Below are 15611 nucleotides of genomic sequence, written 5' to 3' on the forward strand. Positions count from 1 at the left end.
AAGCTGGTTTACTCAAGTGAGTATAATAATCACATTTACCAAACACTGCAGGCAGGTGGCATAATCATATTCAGTGTTGTATTCAAGTGCATGCCATTAAGGCTTTGACTATAAATCCAAGGGAGGATTGTGATTGTGCTGGAGTGCGAGCTTTCACATTCTCACTTTCTCCCTTTTTTCATAAATGAGTATTTTTTCCTCTAGAGCAATTTAAAATTGGATTCACTGCTAATAAATCAGTTATTTTGCCAATGATGTGCATGGCAATGCACTCTGGTGTCGCTGAGACAGAGCCAGCTACAGAAGGTCACAGGAGTTCATCCATACATGTCATAGATAGGAAACACAGAGAAGCATATCCTGTTCTCGACAGTAAATGGATGACATTAACTAGTACAAACCTTGATCTCTAGCCCTAACCAAACATAAGGCCTTCGACTTATTATCATTTAGAATATGCAGCAAAGCAACTCCATGGATGGTCAGTACCAGCTGTGCAACTTTGGGCACTTGTGAACCAGTGATAGGAGTAAAGTTAAACTCTGTCCTATTTGTGCCTGCTTCTCACCTGCGTAGCAGTAGCTTAGGGTGGTTGCTCTCAAGGTTGCGGTCTATAAGGTCAGACAGCAGGTGCTTTAGGACATCAGTGGCGTACTCCAACTTGCTCTGCAGCACTGTCATAATAAGTGATGCCACGTTGCCACGGTCCCTCATTGAGAAACCACGCTGGGCCTCCAGAGTGCGAATAAAACACAGCAGGAAGACCTTGTTGTTAATGAGCTGGCCAAAGAGCTTCAGCCCCTTCTCTACTTGCTCTTGGTGGTAGCCTGGCACCTGTGAGGAAACAGGAGAGATGTTCACTACTGCGACACATTAAAAACAACAAGGAGAGAAAAAAGATTCTCTATGACACATTCAAGGCAATGACATACGGAGCTAATTAGTCATCAATTCATTTGAATGTAAAATTAGCTCTTTGCCTCTCTAATCAAATACTTCAATCTTTTTATCAAATGCTAATCTATTTAAATGCTATATATTAACATTAGTTTAATTGGGTGAGTAAGTTTTAAAAAATGTATAATCATAACTAATATTTTAGATCAGGTTTAGATAGAAATACAAACAAAAACAGTGCAATAAATTAGTGCAATAATTCATAAAACACATACATGCATTTATACATAATAAATAAACTGTAATATAGACTGTGTACTTAAAAGTGCAATCATTGGTTAATACATCCGTCTTGTGGGGAGAAAAAACAAAATCTAAGGAGATGGGGTTTTAACATCATCCAGCTTTTGTTAGTCTTCATCTGAAGGTTGAGAATAAAGGCAGGAAAACACTAAGCCTCTTGAGGGAATGTTTATTACTTTGATGGCGCTGTGTTCCACGCTAATGCAAGTAGAAAGGGAGTGCAGCGATGTGAATTCCCCTCGCCTGAGCCCAGATTGTCCCTGCACCATTTATACTAGTCACTTGCTGCACATGCTTCTTTTCTCAAAAATAGCACCTATTGAGATTACGCTCATTTTTTTTTTTAAATCTGTCAAAAGCACTCGTGGTAAGACAGCATCTCTTTGTACCCAATGCAGCTGTCAACCAGCATATGTTCTGCCTTTTTACCTTTCCTGGAGGAACCCCTTGTAATCTGTAGGGAGCTATTGTTAAGTTGCAAGTCTAATTTCATACTGCCTGACAAGATGTGTACAGTGTGTGCATGTGCCTTCTTATGCATCTACCCAGCCCAAACAAACTGTCAATGTTTATCGGTTACAGATCCAACATATATAGTGTACAGTACCATAAAACAAACATTTTAACATGGCTCTTAGATTTATGGAGAGTGCATAAAACAGAAAAATGTCTTGACCTATACACAACTGTCTACTGAAACATTGGAATATCTGAGTTTGGCAGGTTGACAGGTTGAGCAGTAAAATGACGACTGCTAACAGTGAATTGTTTCCGTAAAGATCAAGAGAGAAGTGGGAAATGTAATGGCAGAAAAAAAAAAAAATCAGACAAAAGCAGAAAGCAAAATAGTGTAAAGCAAAATTGTTGGGAAAATAGAGGAAAGGGAAGTGATTTTCAGAGCTAAGAATAACCCTTAATCGTTACAAGGAACAAATAAAATGTGAAGAAGCAGGCTTTATTGAGGTAACACATGCCAGACTATATTTAATTCAACATGTAATTCTCATTTTAATTGCATGGCATGTTTTTAAATATTTCAGTACTGAGCAAACTACCCATTGTTTCAGTAAACCTAGACAGATTTTCCTCCACCTGTGCTTTTTTTAAGTGTCTACAGTCCGACTTGACTTTAAATCCTCTGACACATCAATAACAATTAAGCAGCCATCAGCTGCCTAAGACAGGCCTGCTGCTTTTTTCATTAGGCTCCTATGCCACATTATACTCCTCATACAGTTCAAAATTTATACCAATTAAAACATAATTAATATTGCTTATTACTGGGAAATTCTCATCAGGGATAGAGTGGCCAACCCGGAGGGCAGTGAAATAGGGGTCCATCATTCTCTTAATGGAACAAGACGACCTGCTCAATTATGGCTGTCTATCAATGTCACCACTGGGGATAAATGACATGATTTTTTTCTTTTGCTTTTCTCCTTCTGATTGACTTTTAATTTGTTTTTAAGGTGGAGGGAGAAAACACTGCAGCGTCTCATATCGTTTGAGTTATTAATGAGTGTGTGCGCCTGATTTGAGGGCTGCCTTGTTTGCTTTTGAAAAAGTGCTGTTGTCGGCCGTTAAAAGGCTTTTGTTTACCAGACAGCAACACAAACAACATCGGCGTCAATTTCACCTACTGTGACCCACCACATTGTTAATTTGTTTGCTCATTTTGCTCTCTTTTCAAATACGGCTAATTGCATTGAGATTGTTATTTGATAGAGACTGAAGAAATGAACTGAGGGGACACACACTTGTGTTATTTGCACTATTCAACTGGTAGCAGGAAACAAAACTGACTAGGAAATCGCTATCAACTTCAACTTCGTACACCTATAGCTGTCCTCTTGTAAGATTTCCTGAGAACTGCTGATCAACACAACTGCTGGAACTAATTATCTATTTAATGGCAATTCTTCCTGAGTCACTAATAAAAATCTCCACAATCTGACACCTGCAGAATCTAAATATTAAGCCTATTTAACAAGTACTGTTTATTATGTACAATACCTCGAGATCTCTGAGTACAGGATGTTCCTCGATGCCCGGGAAGAGGACTCTCATGGTGTAGGTCCTGTATTCCAAGAAAGGGATTCCTGCTCCATCCAGATCACTGGTCAGCTCATGGATGTCTGTCTGGAGCTCTGCAAAAGCTGTTGGATAATCCAGATTAAAAAAAACATTATTTTTTTATGGCAAAACACTTGGCTCATGAAAGTATGGCACCCGATGATCTCGGATAGTTCACGGTTAATTGATCACTTTGTTAGAAACTGTTTAGTGCATCATAAAGTTCACTGTGCAAATGCCATTTTTATTTCTGGTCTGTCTGATTACCTTCACACAACATATTAATTCCATAATTAATTTTTAGTGTTCTTAACAAAGTTGTAAAATTGAGAAGACTTTTCACAAGATAAATATATGTGATATTTTGCTCTGAATGTAAATAAACAAACTATTTCCAAGGTGACAAAGTTAGTTGGATCTGTTGAGGAAGACTCAAACTCCATACAACCCACCACACATGAGCATCACCCTCTTACCCTCTTTGCACTCCAGAGCCACACGTGACTCAAGGTTGTCCATCTGCATCTGCAGCCTCTTCAAAGTCAAGTCACTCTCACGAGACTTGCGCTTGTAGGCAATGAGCACCACCACGATGAAGAGGATGAGCAGGGCACCGGCTGCAGCAATGCCAATGATTGCCGTGCTGCTGAGTGGGCTGTCGGAGGTGATGTGGACCACACCTGGAGAAAACTCGATACCACCCACTCGTGCCTTGTGATAGTGAAAGATAAAGAGGCAGATAAGAATTAATGCATGTACATAAATAGACAACATCCTTCCTTGATAAGTTTTCAAAGTGACAGCCCATTGATTATCATCTGACGTGAATACTTAACATGAAACAAGTGGTTCACTCTACCAGAGCTACAATCAAAGAAGAACTTCACTTAAATATCACTCCAGCAATAACACTTGGAAAAAGGTTCAATAATTTGACCTTTAGAAATGGAGAAATAAGTGGCAATCAAACTCACAAGGAAGCATGGTGTGCTTCAAGGCAAAAATATCTAAGCCATAATATAATTTTCGCTTTTAGAATCGCTTTTTGGTCTATAAAGTGTTTCTCTGTCTTCAAAATCAAGGCTCGCTCAGACAGACATATTGATTTGTGATTTAAATTTATCCACACTTCTGTTTGTTTGTGTATCTACTGACTGTTTTACAGTAATGTGTCCATCTTTTTCTATGATGCTGGGTTCAGGTGGTAACATCAGGAAGCGCTTTGTTCAAAGTGGTCCCTCTTAAAACCACAAATGGAATCTTTATTGAGTTTGCCAGGGCCCTAATCCCTCTTATTGAAGGCTTATTTGTTTGTCTTTTGTCTGCTTGTGGGCAGTAACAGGAACCACACAGTTGATTGGATTAGAGCTGCAGTCTGTCTCAAAGTAGACAAGAAGATGGATAGAAAGCAACACAAGGAATGTCCGTTTGTCTGTCAAACTGTCAGTCGATTTGTAGGTCTGTCTGCTGTCTCCACCATAGCCTGCCTTTCTGTCATGAGTATCCGTGTGTGTGTCTTTGTGAGCATGTGCTGTGTCACTCACCAGGACCTTGTGTCGACCTGTCAGGTTGGGTGACTCACAGAGCAGCTGGGTTTCTGACACTGTTAACATGCAGGGCTTCTCACCAATCAGAACCGTGTAGTTCAGCTTTCCATTGCCACTATTGGTTGGCGGAAGGAAGTTCCGCCCCTGCAGGAGAGAATTTATGCATAATCATGGTTTGCACTGTCAAATGCAGGGATAAGAGAGTTAGAGGTCAAACAAGGCATTTATATCTATACTGATACATAAAGTGATCAATATACAGTAGTGGGTGACATGGTTGAAATCAATATCACAACATCAAAAAAGAATTCTGTTGTCATATTGATGTAACTAAATTCACATTATATGACCACATTCATGTGTGATGCACTTGTCTGCGTTTGACAATGACAATTTGATCAGAATCATTCATTTGGACATGAGAATTTTGTAATGTGCAATGAAACAATGACCATGTCATCTTGCAGTGTACAGTATGATTCCACTGAAAGACAATAACTTATCACTAAATACTGATTTTATGTAAGTGTGGATAATATCTATTCTCCTACCTTCAGTATAATAGGTGATCCGGGTTTAAGCTCCAGCACTCCAGACACACTGAGTGGCTCAAATTCAGGATTGGGGTAGTATATAAAGTTGGTGTTGTTGAGGGCCATCAAAGCTTGCACATCATCCAGTTTAAAGCCAAACTCATCAGGTCTTTCAGGAACCTCTTGCTGCCTGGCCAGACTGATGGGCAGCTCTGGGGCCTGGCACAGCATGGACGTAGGGCTGAGTACCTGGCACAACTGGCAGAAGACAGATATTCGAGAAGTTATATTTATGAATGAAAGCATCCTCTGCACATTAAATGATGGGCTTAACGGAAGCAAATACATGTTGTTAACGTACAAGGAAATAAACTAAACACAGAACATTATGCATCTTTTTTTTTCTTGTGTTATCTGCATTTTGGGAGGTGCTGCAGTACTTTCTATCTAACTGAAGATACTCTAAGTGACAAAATTCATATAGTTTTTAATGGTTGGATCTCAATATACATCATACTCAAATTATACAGTTTCCTATAAACAAGCACATTCACTAACTTTACAAAATGCCAAGCCATCCCATTAAGAGTTAGGGTGAATCTCTTATGTCGCAAGTTTACGTTTCTCTAAGCCCAGTGGAGACAAGATTCAAACCGAAAGATCCTCCATTTCAAATGGTGCAAAAAAAGAACCTAGTGGAGTAATTTCCTCAAAGAAAGCCACCAAATGAGGTGTAGTTACAGAGCATATGAGGTCTCGCCTCAATCAGGCTTTGATGTGTAAAGACTCAGGATAACTGGGTCTTCCCTTTCCTTCATTACTCCCCAGTGCGACACCCCCACCCTCTCATCACTTCTTTATGCCCTGTCCTGTTATTTTTCTGTGATCTTTTCATCTCTCTTTGACACATTCTTATTCTGTCACTCATCTTTCTCTATAACACTTTAGTGATCAGTTACAGGGTTTTGACGGTGTCTCATTTTTTGTGTTTCTTTGCATTTGCCCTGGTGTTTCTTTTGACATGTAATGCAATTGAAAAACTGCTCTTTATTCTGTTTTATTCACATCTCTGAGCTAGTTTTACAAACACATATAGTCTGCTCTGTCATTGTCAAGCCACATGCCCTTCAATATCCTTATATCTCCATTCCTCTCTGTCTGTCAGGGCATTGACAAATCAACCACCAGCACAGGTCTCATTCAGACAATTCCGTCTCATTCACAGACGTTTCACATTTCCACAGTAACCTCTGCCATGCAGCCACTCAAACTATTGCCTGTCACTCTAATTGGCTCCTTGAACATCAAACTTGACAAATCCTGCAAGGTCTTCATCACATCTTTGACATGCAGTGTTGCAGGCAGGTAAATGCCAAAAAAAAACCTCCTCTCTGTGCACAAATATTACTTGAAAATGCTTTAGATGTGTATTCTTCTTTGCCTCTCATTCAGTGCAAAAGTGAGTTGTATAAGACAGAAAAGGAGATGTGGAGGCAAATTACCTGTATGCACATTTAATTTTTCATGGTTCAAAGTCCAATCTGCCTGTGCAGTACTTTGAGACACAACATGCCCTGTACAGGCACATGTGAGCACAGATGTTAAACGTGGTTCAAGGTCATGCTCAAATGGACCATGAAGGTAGCATTACTGCCTTTTGTTACTCCCTCTTCTTTCGATCAGATCACAGGGACCCTTGTATGGCTTTATCTATCCTCCTCTGGGTAAAAGGGTGAATAGAAGAATTTGATAAGGGTCAAACTCTGCGGTTTTTAGTTCAGTGTCAAAACTTCCCTGTTGTTACTATAGTGTAGAGAGGAATAACGTCGCTCTCTATTAATTAAAGTGCGACCTGTTGATTTCTCACCGTGCCGTCTCAGCGTTCTCATTTTTTTCTTAACCCATTTACCTAAAAGTGGCACTGAAGCATTTAGTCATGCACTGGAAAAAAGAAAATTACTCTGACATTCACTGTAGCTCACTTCCTTTGGGATGTCTAGCTGACAAAGGAAGTTAAGGAACCACCAGTGCTGGTAAAGACTCTTCATTGACTGTGTGTGTGTATGTGCACATATACTGTATGTGTTAATCTAATTTGGTCAGTCATTTTCCTTTTTTCTGACTGCTTGACCTAAACAAAAAGAGTTAAAATATAATTTCACTGAAACACCCACATATGTAATATAATACACAAAAACATCACATCAAAGATATATACACGTACAACTAAGAGTGTCACAAAAAGCAAACCAAATGTTTGCAATCACTTACATTGAGTGTTTCATGGTTGTTATATTTGGCTCTGACGAGTGGGGTCTGAATGATGTCCAGATTAGTTCCTGTCACTGTCACTGGGGTATGTCCACTGTGAGAGAGATAAGATTGACAACAAGGTTAAAAGGATAGCTCTGATCGTTTTGACAGACTGTGATATGAATTACTCTCGGGGAGTGATATTGATGTTTAGACATTAGCCCCTGTACTGTACCTGTAGATGCTCCACTCAGGCTCTATCTTTGTGATGGTGGGATCTTCCACATACTCAAAGCGCAGGTCTTTCTGGAGATGAGCCCTGTCTATGCTCACAGACACAGATACGTTTCCATAGCCCTGCAGGGAAGCATGGGTTCGGCAGGTGAGCCACTGGCCGCCCCTCCTAAAGTGGTGATAAGAGGATGAAAAACTAGTTATATTAGTTAGTTATAGACAGTACAGTTACCTAATATAGATTCTTATCCAATAACATATTACAGTATGTGTACAGTCAGGAGTCATCTCTTTAGTTGTTTATCCCTGTTGGTGCAGACTATTAAATGATTTAAAAACCGATATCAATTTAATATCTAAGACAGTTGAATGGTTGCTTAAGTGGACATGGATAGATAGTTTATTGACTGAACTTGGAATAGTGCATTGATCAGTGTTAAATGATGGATTACAATAATACTATGTCTTTTCCCAATAATTAATACTAGAAGAAAATGCCATTTCCAATCCATTAACAAATTATATGAAACATAGGCAGAGTTACAGAGTGAAGCTTCATAATTTAATCCAGTGCACATTCCTTGATCACCACCACTGATCATCCCAGGATGTTTAATTTTTGTGTCAGTTTATGTTGAATGTTCTAGCAAAGATGGTTTACTCCTTGTTTAAATTTGTTTGAAAGGATCAGCTCCGACTTGTTCTCCACTAACCTCAGATAAGTACACGGTTGGTCCTTAAACATGATTGACACGTTGCTCCCAGCATCAAGGTGGCTGCCGGTGATGTTGACAATGGTTCCCCCAGAGACTGGCCCTCGGCTGGGCTTGAGGTTGATAATCCTTGGGATCTGAAAAAAGTCAAGAGTCAATCAGAGGGTGAAATCAAGGTTGATTTAATTGGGCAAGTAAACATTACATAACAATGAAATTGCATTAAATGCAAAGGGTAAAGAGGTTAATCGTTAAAGGTGAACCTCAGTGGGAATCCTGGGTGGAAAATATGAACTGTTTTGTGTGAGCGAAAAGTTATATTCATAAAGGTCTATTCAAGTTACTATAACAAGTGCTGTGGCAATATATGATACATTGACACCTTTTTTTGTCCAAAATTAAAAGGTAGAGACACAATTGAGTGAACTTGATTTTATATGAACAGAGTTAAGGTATGTTTTAATAAGCAGTGGGACCCAGAAAAAAAAACCTAATGAATGTACTTTCAGTCAGCTAAAAAGACCTAATATATACCTGTACTCACTGATCCCACTTATAGACAGTATACTGTGGTGGAAAGCTTTCAAATTAAAGTGACACAGCAGCAGCTGATGTAGTCCACTGGAAGCTGGGCATAAAGTAAATCCTCCTCCAGTTCATTTGGCCTTCTTATAATCTCATCTCCAGCCCGCTGTGTGGTGTGACATCTAGACCTAACATCATATAATCCTGTACAGGGGCCCCACTGAGAAATAAACCTCGGCCAGCGCCCATAAATGGCTGGCAGTAAAAATGATATTACTGCATAAAACAAGTACATAATGGCAACAACTGCAAATTTATTTCAGAGTGTGCGAGAGTGATGCTGATTAATTGTTTGCAGAATGAGTGCTGAAAGAAGCAAGTGTGTCTTTATGTGTTCATATCAGATAAATGCTTTTACAACCATTAGTGTTTCTTTCTCATTCTGCGCTCATTAGTGACTGCCCATTATGTCTCACTGCTGATACACACGAGAGAAATGCCAAGAGGGAGACTCTTAGCTAGAACCACATCATGTTGGATCACAGCCAAATATACAAAGAAACCAACATGTACATACAGTATTAACACAGTAGGTGAGAACACAGATCAACAATCAGCAAGGTGCTAACATGCAGAGGGTGACATATGCAGCATGGGTGCCCTCCTGCTCATAATATTGTACATAATGAATCCATCATCTTTCCAACCATCAAATAGTCAGAGGGAATCCTATGCCAGAGTGATGCAGACAAATCAAAGTGAACAAAGAAAGCACAGATTTTTAGTGTAACCTCTGTTACAAAAATGTAAATCCAATGATGACGCAAAACACAAAATTTAAATTTCGTTTTAAATATCACCATAAAGATATATATAGTACACACTCACCACAAAATAGTAGTACTTGGAGGACTTTGCCATGAATTCTGGTCTGCAGTCCCCAACTCCCACACAGACCTGAACATTTCCAGTATACTGGCTCTTCTCTGCTTTACCCATCTCACACACGATCCTGGAAACACACATTGGTAAAATGTGTCAGAAAAATAGAGCATATGGAAATGCTTACACTCACTCAAATGTTTATACTACTCACACACACATAAATGCTTCTGCAAAAACCTCTAGAAAACTTCGCTGAATTTTTATAAGATTTTACACTAACAATGGACCTAAACCCATGTTAAAACCTCAATAAAATAATGTATTATTTGGCAGCAACTTCACCTTATGTGCACTGCCAACTTGTGGGAGAAAAAGGAAAAAGTCTATCCTTTTACATATGACCTCAAATACAGCAACCTCTTCTGCTGGGTCAGCATTTGCTTAGAAAGTGCTGGCACACAACTTACTTTCTAAGCAGAAGAAGCGCTGGGTCTGTTGATAAGCCAACTTTAAACTAGTTTAAAATAATTTGACAGACGGCACCTGTAAGGAACCAAAGCTTTGGATTAAACTCAAATGCCAAAAAAATAAATTAAATAAAGAATAAATATAATAAATGTAACCTCTTGAACTCTCTAAAATGATTAAGTAGTTGCGGGTGCCTGCATGTGTGTGCGCTCAAAACTATGAAATATGGTGCTGTTGAGTTCTTCTCCACTGCCAACAGCAGTACACATGCGTTCTCTTGAACTCTATGTGCACCACTGTAATTTGAAGTTAAATCCAAATCCAATTTCATCTGGTCTGGGGATTAGGACTATTTGGCATCAGTTTACTGGTCATAGTTTCTCTCTCTGTTACTCGCTCACCCTCTCTCTTGCTGCCACACATACAGGCACACATACTCACGAACACCCTGAGGTGAGCACTCTGACTCATGATAAGTTGGTCATGCTGACTTGTTATGCCTCTGTCGTGTGGGTAACACAGGTGACATGGTGTTGTATCTGTGTATGACTCAAGTGTTCCTTGCAGGGCATGAAGTGTTCAGCTGTGGTCAAAGTGCTTTCAATGGGATTATGGTACGTAACGGGAGAGGGAGAGAGAAACATTATGCTGAATTAATGATTTAGCTTTGCTTCTGTTCCAAAACATTTTGATTTTCCCTGTTGTTTCAGTGCAGTTGGCAATACATTCATATATATATAATGTACACTTGGTTCACAAAATGATGAATTACTGTACAGCCTAGATCATTACAACCTGTAATTACGAGTTTATGTGCCATTAATAGCTACTATGTCTGCTGCCTGGAAATAAGACTTACTGCTCAGCAGAAATGTAGATTGAGACGAGGTGAGGATTTGCTATGTATTACTTATTGCTGCTAATGTCCTCTATTCAGTTATCCTTGTAAAGTGTGACTTACTGTTCTGCAGGGATGTAGCCCTCCCGTATGGGGGTGCAATCCACTTCGGCCACCTTCACGTTACCCTGAATCTCTCTGAACTCCAGTCCCAGATTTTCACCGCGAATAGTCACAAGCGTGCCGCCCTCCCTGGGACCCCGCAGAGGAGTGATCTGTTGAAATTTAAATCTAGTGATGATTTTGGAGATTTACTCTTTGTTTGCTTTCCTAAACAACAAGCGTTAGTTTACTGCACAAAGCATGTGGCTGACAATATAAGATGTTACTGGGCAGAGGACGATGAGGTGCAGTTTAATTAAAAACCCAAGTCAGTAAAATTTTGGATGCAAAAATTGTGGATAAGTAAAAGTAATACAAGTAGAAAAGTAAATGTCTCTCTCTTTGTCTCTTGTGTCTCCATGTCTAAACATGTTTTCTTTACTCAAAAACTCAAATGTATTAAATGTCAACAAAATTTATCAGAACATTTGAAACTGACATAATCACTTTTTGACATGGCAAGCATCTGAATGGAAGCTGGGACTGCTGAGTGTATTATACAGTACAGTGAAGAAGTTCATTACATCAGTACTGATATTGATACTGTGTTGCGCTGTAAACTTCTTAGACTAAATTTTTGCCAAAGATTAAAAATCTGTTAGAACCACCATTCAAGCATACTTAAGCCAAAATGATATTTTCTAAAATGTTGTCAAATAAAGAGTGTTAGTGATCAGCCAGTCAGACTAAAATGTTCCTACTGCTTAATGTTTTTGTTCCTATGAAACCACAGTATGGACAAAGGCCATCTGCAAAACAAGACAGACAAAGAGGGGAAGAATGATGATATTCTTTGCGAGGAGTTTCAAGTGTTTCTGTTCACACATTATGTAACTCTCAGAAAAAAATAACTTGGCTGAAGGGTGGGAGGACAGGAGAGACAGCTGCAGAAAAAGACAATAAACGACAAAATAACAGCTCCACTGACAGCTAAGGGGTCAAGATGGGTCATGAGATTGTCATTTCTCAATCCTGTATTCCCTGAAAACCACAACAATAAATTATATAAGATTAACTTAAGACTTGGCATTGGGTGACATCTTTGCAGTAATCACAGTGTCCTTTGATTTATCAGCAGCATCTCTCATTGTTGATGACGCGGTTCCAACATCCATCAGCACTTTACTCACACAATTACTTTTTGGCCAGTGAGTGTGTGAGTGCCGGCCCAGATGGATGGATGTTGGAGACGGACACAGAGTAGTCTGTTCCTATCTGTCTCTGCCAAATAGAAGTCCTCCATGCTGTATGCTGCAAGCAGAGGCCCAGCTTTAATGGTGCTTTGTCACCATTCCCCTCAAAAATAGTGATCCCAAGGATTTTCACTGAAGCTCTCATTGCTTCTCTGCTCAGTTTATAGTTGGCAGCATGACCCCCCCTGTGGTGTTTACAGATAAAGTGCTGAGTGAACGTGTGTCAGGCTTTTTCTTACGGCTTGAAGCCCTTGCTTGTTGTAGTATGATAATCATTATGTTACTACCACATATGCATCAACAAATTTTAATTTGATTATTTTTCAAAGAAGTGACCTAAAACAAATTGAACTAGCTGGGCTTGAAAGGAACTAGCCAATCGAGTGACAGAGCTCAAGCCAGGTCAAGCACAACACAAGTCCTGTGGCTGCCATGTGGGAGATATCGTTATTGTATGGTTCAATGTCTCTGATTAATAAGGCTCCCTGCTGATATCTTAATGGAAAAAAGAGCCTTCTGGGAACGGGACTACAATACGTGCAATTAAAAAGATTGCACAGAAAGCATTGTGGCTCTCCATTTATTAACAAATAAGGAGAATGGAGAGGGAGAAAGACTTGGAGAAATAGCGAGGGAGAAAAAAGTAGCAAAATACAGGGAGAGAGAGAGCGAGAGAGACGCAATGAGGCGTTGATTAGATTTGTGACTTTGACAAGATAATTGACGGTTGGGTAGAGGCAAACGCTTAATCACTTCTCTCTCCCTCCTTTTCTCTTACCATCTTTCAATGCAAGTCTCTCTCTCTCATATTGTTGATAGGAGATGTCATTATAATGAAGCGTATTAGAATGCATTAGGGCCCTGGTCGTCTCGGAAAAGTCCTCACTCCTCACCCACTGACAGTTTTTATGGGGGACGTGAGAAGGCTACAATATGTCCCTGCTGCAGCCTCAGGGATGTAAGGAGACCATCTCCACGAATAAATCCACTTCTCAGGGTGAAGACAAACACTGGAGTGGAGGAATGATTGAGTGCACCTTACTGATCTAGATTCTTTCATAAGTGCAACAAGGGATAAAATATCACCATATTTTCATCATTTTCTTCAAGAGTTGATTCCACTTTGCCTGGATTAAAATAACCACAATGGTTTGGGTTATCAGTGAGTGAGGGAAAGTTAATTAATTCCACTGTTTTGGTGATGCCTGCATCCTCAGTGTCCAAATATTCCAGACTTTCCATTCCTATGACTATTTTCTTCCTGTCTGGCAATCCTTCCTTTATTTTATTTAGAAAATCAGGAGAAAGTGGAAAATTGAGCATCAGGTCAAAATGATCTGAGGATATTAATGTCAGATTCATGGTGCATTCAAGGTTACAAGAAACAATGGGGTTTACAGTGCTAATTTCAGTGAATTTCTACCAAGGTCTGCCACTTATCTGTATGCTGGTCTATGTAAGATAGTGTAGAAAGTGGAGAGCAGAAAGTGGAGAAGGGATTACCCATCCATTCCTGCACCGTGCTTCTCTCTCTCCTTCCAAACCCATCATTCCCCAGGACACAGAGGGGATCCCCCATTCTGTCTTTTTATTCATGTTTTGCTTCATCCCTTCATCTCTAGTCAGTCACCATCTGCTCTCCTCCTCAGGAAAAGGATGCAGAGCCGACCTTCCATCATATCCATCATGGGGAAATAGGGAGGGCTTAGGGGTCTTCTTTCGCCCCTTCAGCCTCATATGACTCTATTCTGGCTCAGTCTAGCCATCCGTCACCACCTCTCTTTCATCTAAACCCAATCCATCCTCCTCTCCCTTCAGCTGGGCATCTTTCCATTCATCTTCTGCTATTGCCCCTTTTACAGGACTTGCACAGGTCAAGTCTATTTGCCTCACACCGTGTCTGTGGTTTTCAGGAGCACAATGGGTTAAGTGGGGGTCTACGTGAACATCTGTGCGGAATTGATTGATAACTAACAAGAATGGAGAGCATTTGTCTCTTTCTAGGTCTTGCTATCCAACTAGGGCTATCCAAGTGTTTGTATGTTCACAATGAAATGAAGAGAGGAGTAAATTCTTACAGTTTTGAGAAAAGACTCTAAAAACATAATGCTGCTCACACATGCTGTCAGACTGAATAGCTGGTGGTGACTCACAGTGTCTGACATTATGTTGAAATGATCAACTGCCAACACTGTCTCAGCGGTGATTAGTGAAAGTCTGTTCCCATCAGGGCATTATAATTATGTGTATGTGTTTTTGTCCGGGTACAGCCTTTGAGGTAAAGGGCACTTGCATTAATTTAGGGCACTGCTTGGACCGTGTAGGAGCTTATGTGTACAGTACATGCTGTATATGTGGATATAAGGACACTGATGCATGTGTGTACCTGTGTGATCCGTGGGTGAGTGCACTTGCTGTTGATGCCGTTGTGCTCCAGCCACTGGTTGTCGGGGTGGTGGCAGTGTTGCTTGAGGGTGCAGCGGTTCTCTCCTTTACACCATACACACGCAAACAGTGGGTCTGCCTTCAGACACAAACCGCAGCTTCCACGCTGGGCGTCGCACTTGTACAAATGGACTGTGCAGGAGGGAGGCAAGAAACAGAGGGAAGGAGGGAAAAAAAACAAGGGGGAAGGAACGGAAAGAAGGAAACGATATAGGGAGAAAGAGTGCGGAACTCAAATGAACAACGCTTGTACAAATGATTACAGAGCAGTAAATACATACACATTTATTTTGGGCAAATGCCTCTAAAATAATGGACAAAAACTTCAAAAACACACAACAAACTAAAATCTGGGCTGTTTACCCAAACCTCTCAATGTCTGTCAGCTGCTGTTTGAATGTGCGAAAAACAAACTGAACACTTTGAGAGTGACATTCGTTGATATCTTTGTCTCATTATCCCTCCATCTATCATCATCTCTATATACTCCCTCTCCCTCCCTCTTTCTTTGAGTTTCCTACACTGCTGCCTCTCGGCTCTGC

The 15611-nt window shown here is 40.2% G+C and overlaps 1 protein-coding gene across 1 annotated transcript in view; it reads right to left on the reverse strand.

The window, feature by feature from the left end:
- The window catches only part of plxna4 (plexin A4), a 196659-nt gene that overhangs the window by 30559 nt on the left and 150489 nt on the right, over positions 1–15611 (reverse strand). The window contains exons 11-21 of the mRNA XM_070854128.1: positions 15011–15201; positions 11393–11544; positions 9967–10090; positions 8554–8690; positions 7842–8009; positions 7625–7718; positions 5372–5611; positions 4818–4964; positions 3750–3984; positions 3214–3356; positions 569–834 (exon numbers count right to left, since the gene is read on the reverse strand). Of these exons, the coding sequence (XP_070710229.1) occupies positions 569–834; positions 3214–3356; positions 3750–3984; positions 4818–4964; positions 5372–5611; positions 7625–7718; positions 7842–8009; positions 8554–8690; positions 9967–10090; positions 11393–11544; positions 15011–15201 (1897 nt within the window). The remainder of the gene's footprint in view (positions 1–568; positions 835–3213; positions 3357–3749; positions 3985–4817; positions 4965–5371; positions 5612–7624; positions 7719–7841; positions 8010–8553; positions 8691–9966; positions 10091–11392; positions 11545–15010; positions 15202–15611) is intronic.

Source organism: Pempheris klunzingeri, chromosome 22 (genome assembly GCF_042242105.1).
Source record: "Pempheris klunzingeri isolate RE-2024b chromosome 22, fPemKlu1.hap1, whole genome shotgun sequence".
In the NCBI taxonomy this organism is placed as follows: Eukaryota; Metazoa; Chordata; class Actinopteri; order Acropomatiformes; family Pempheridae; genus Pempheris; species Pempheris klunzingeri.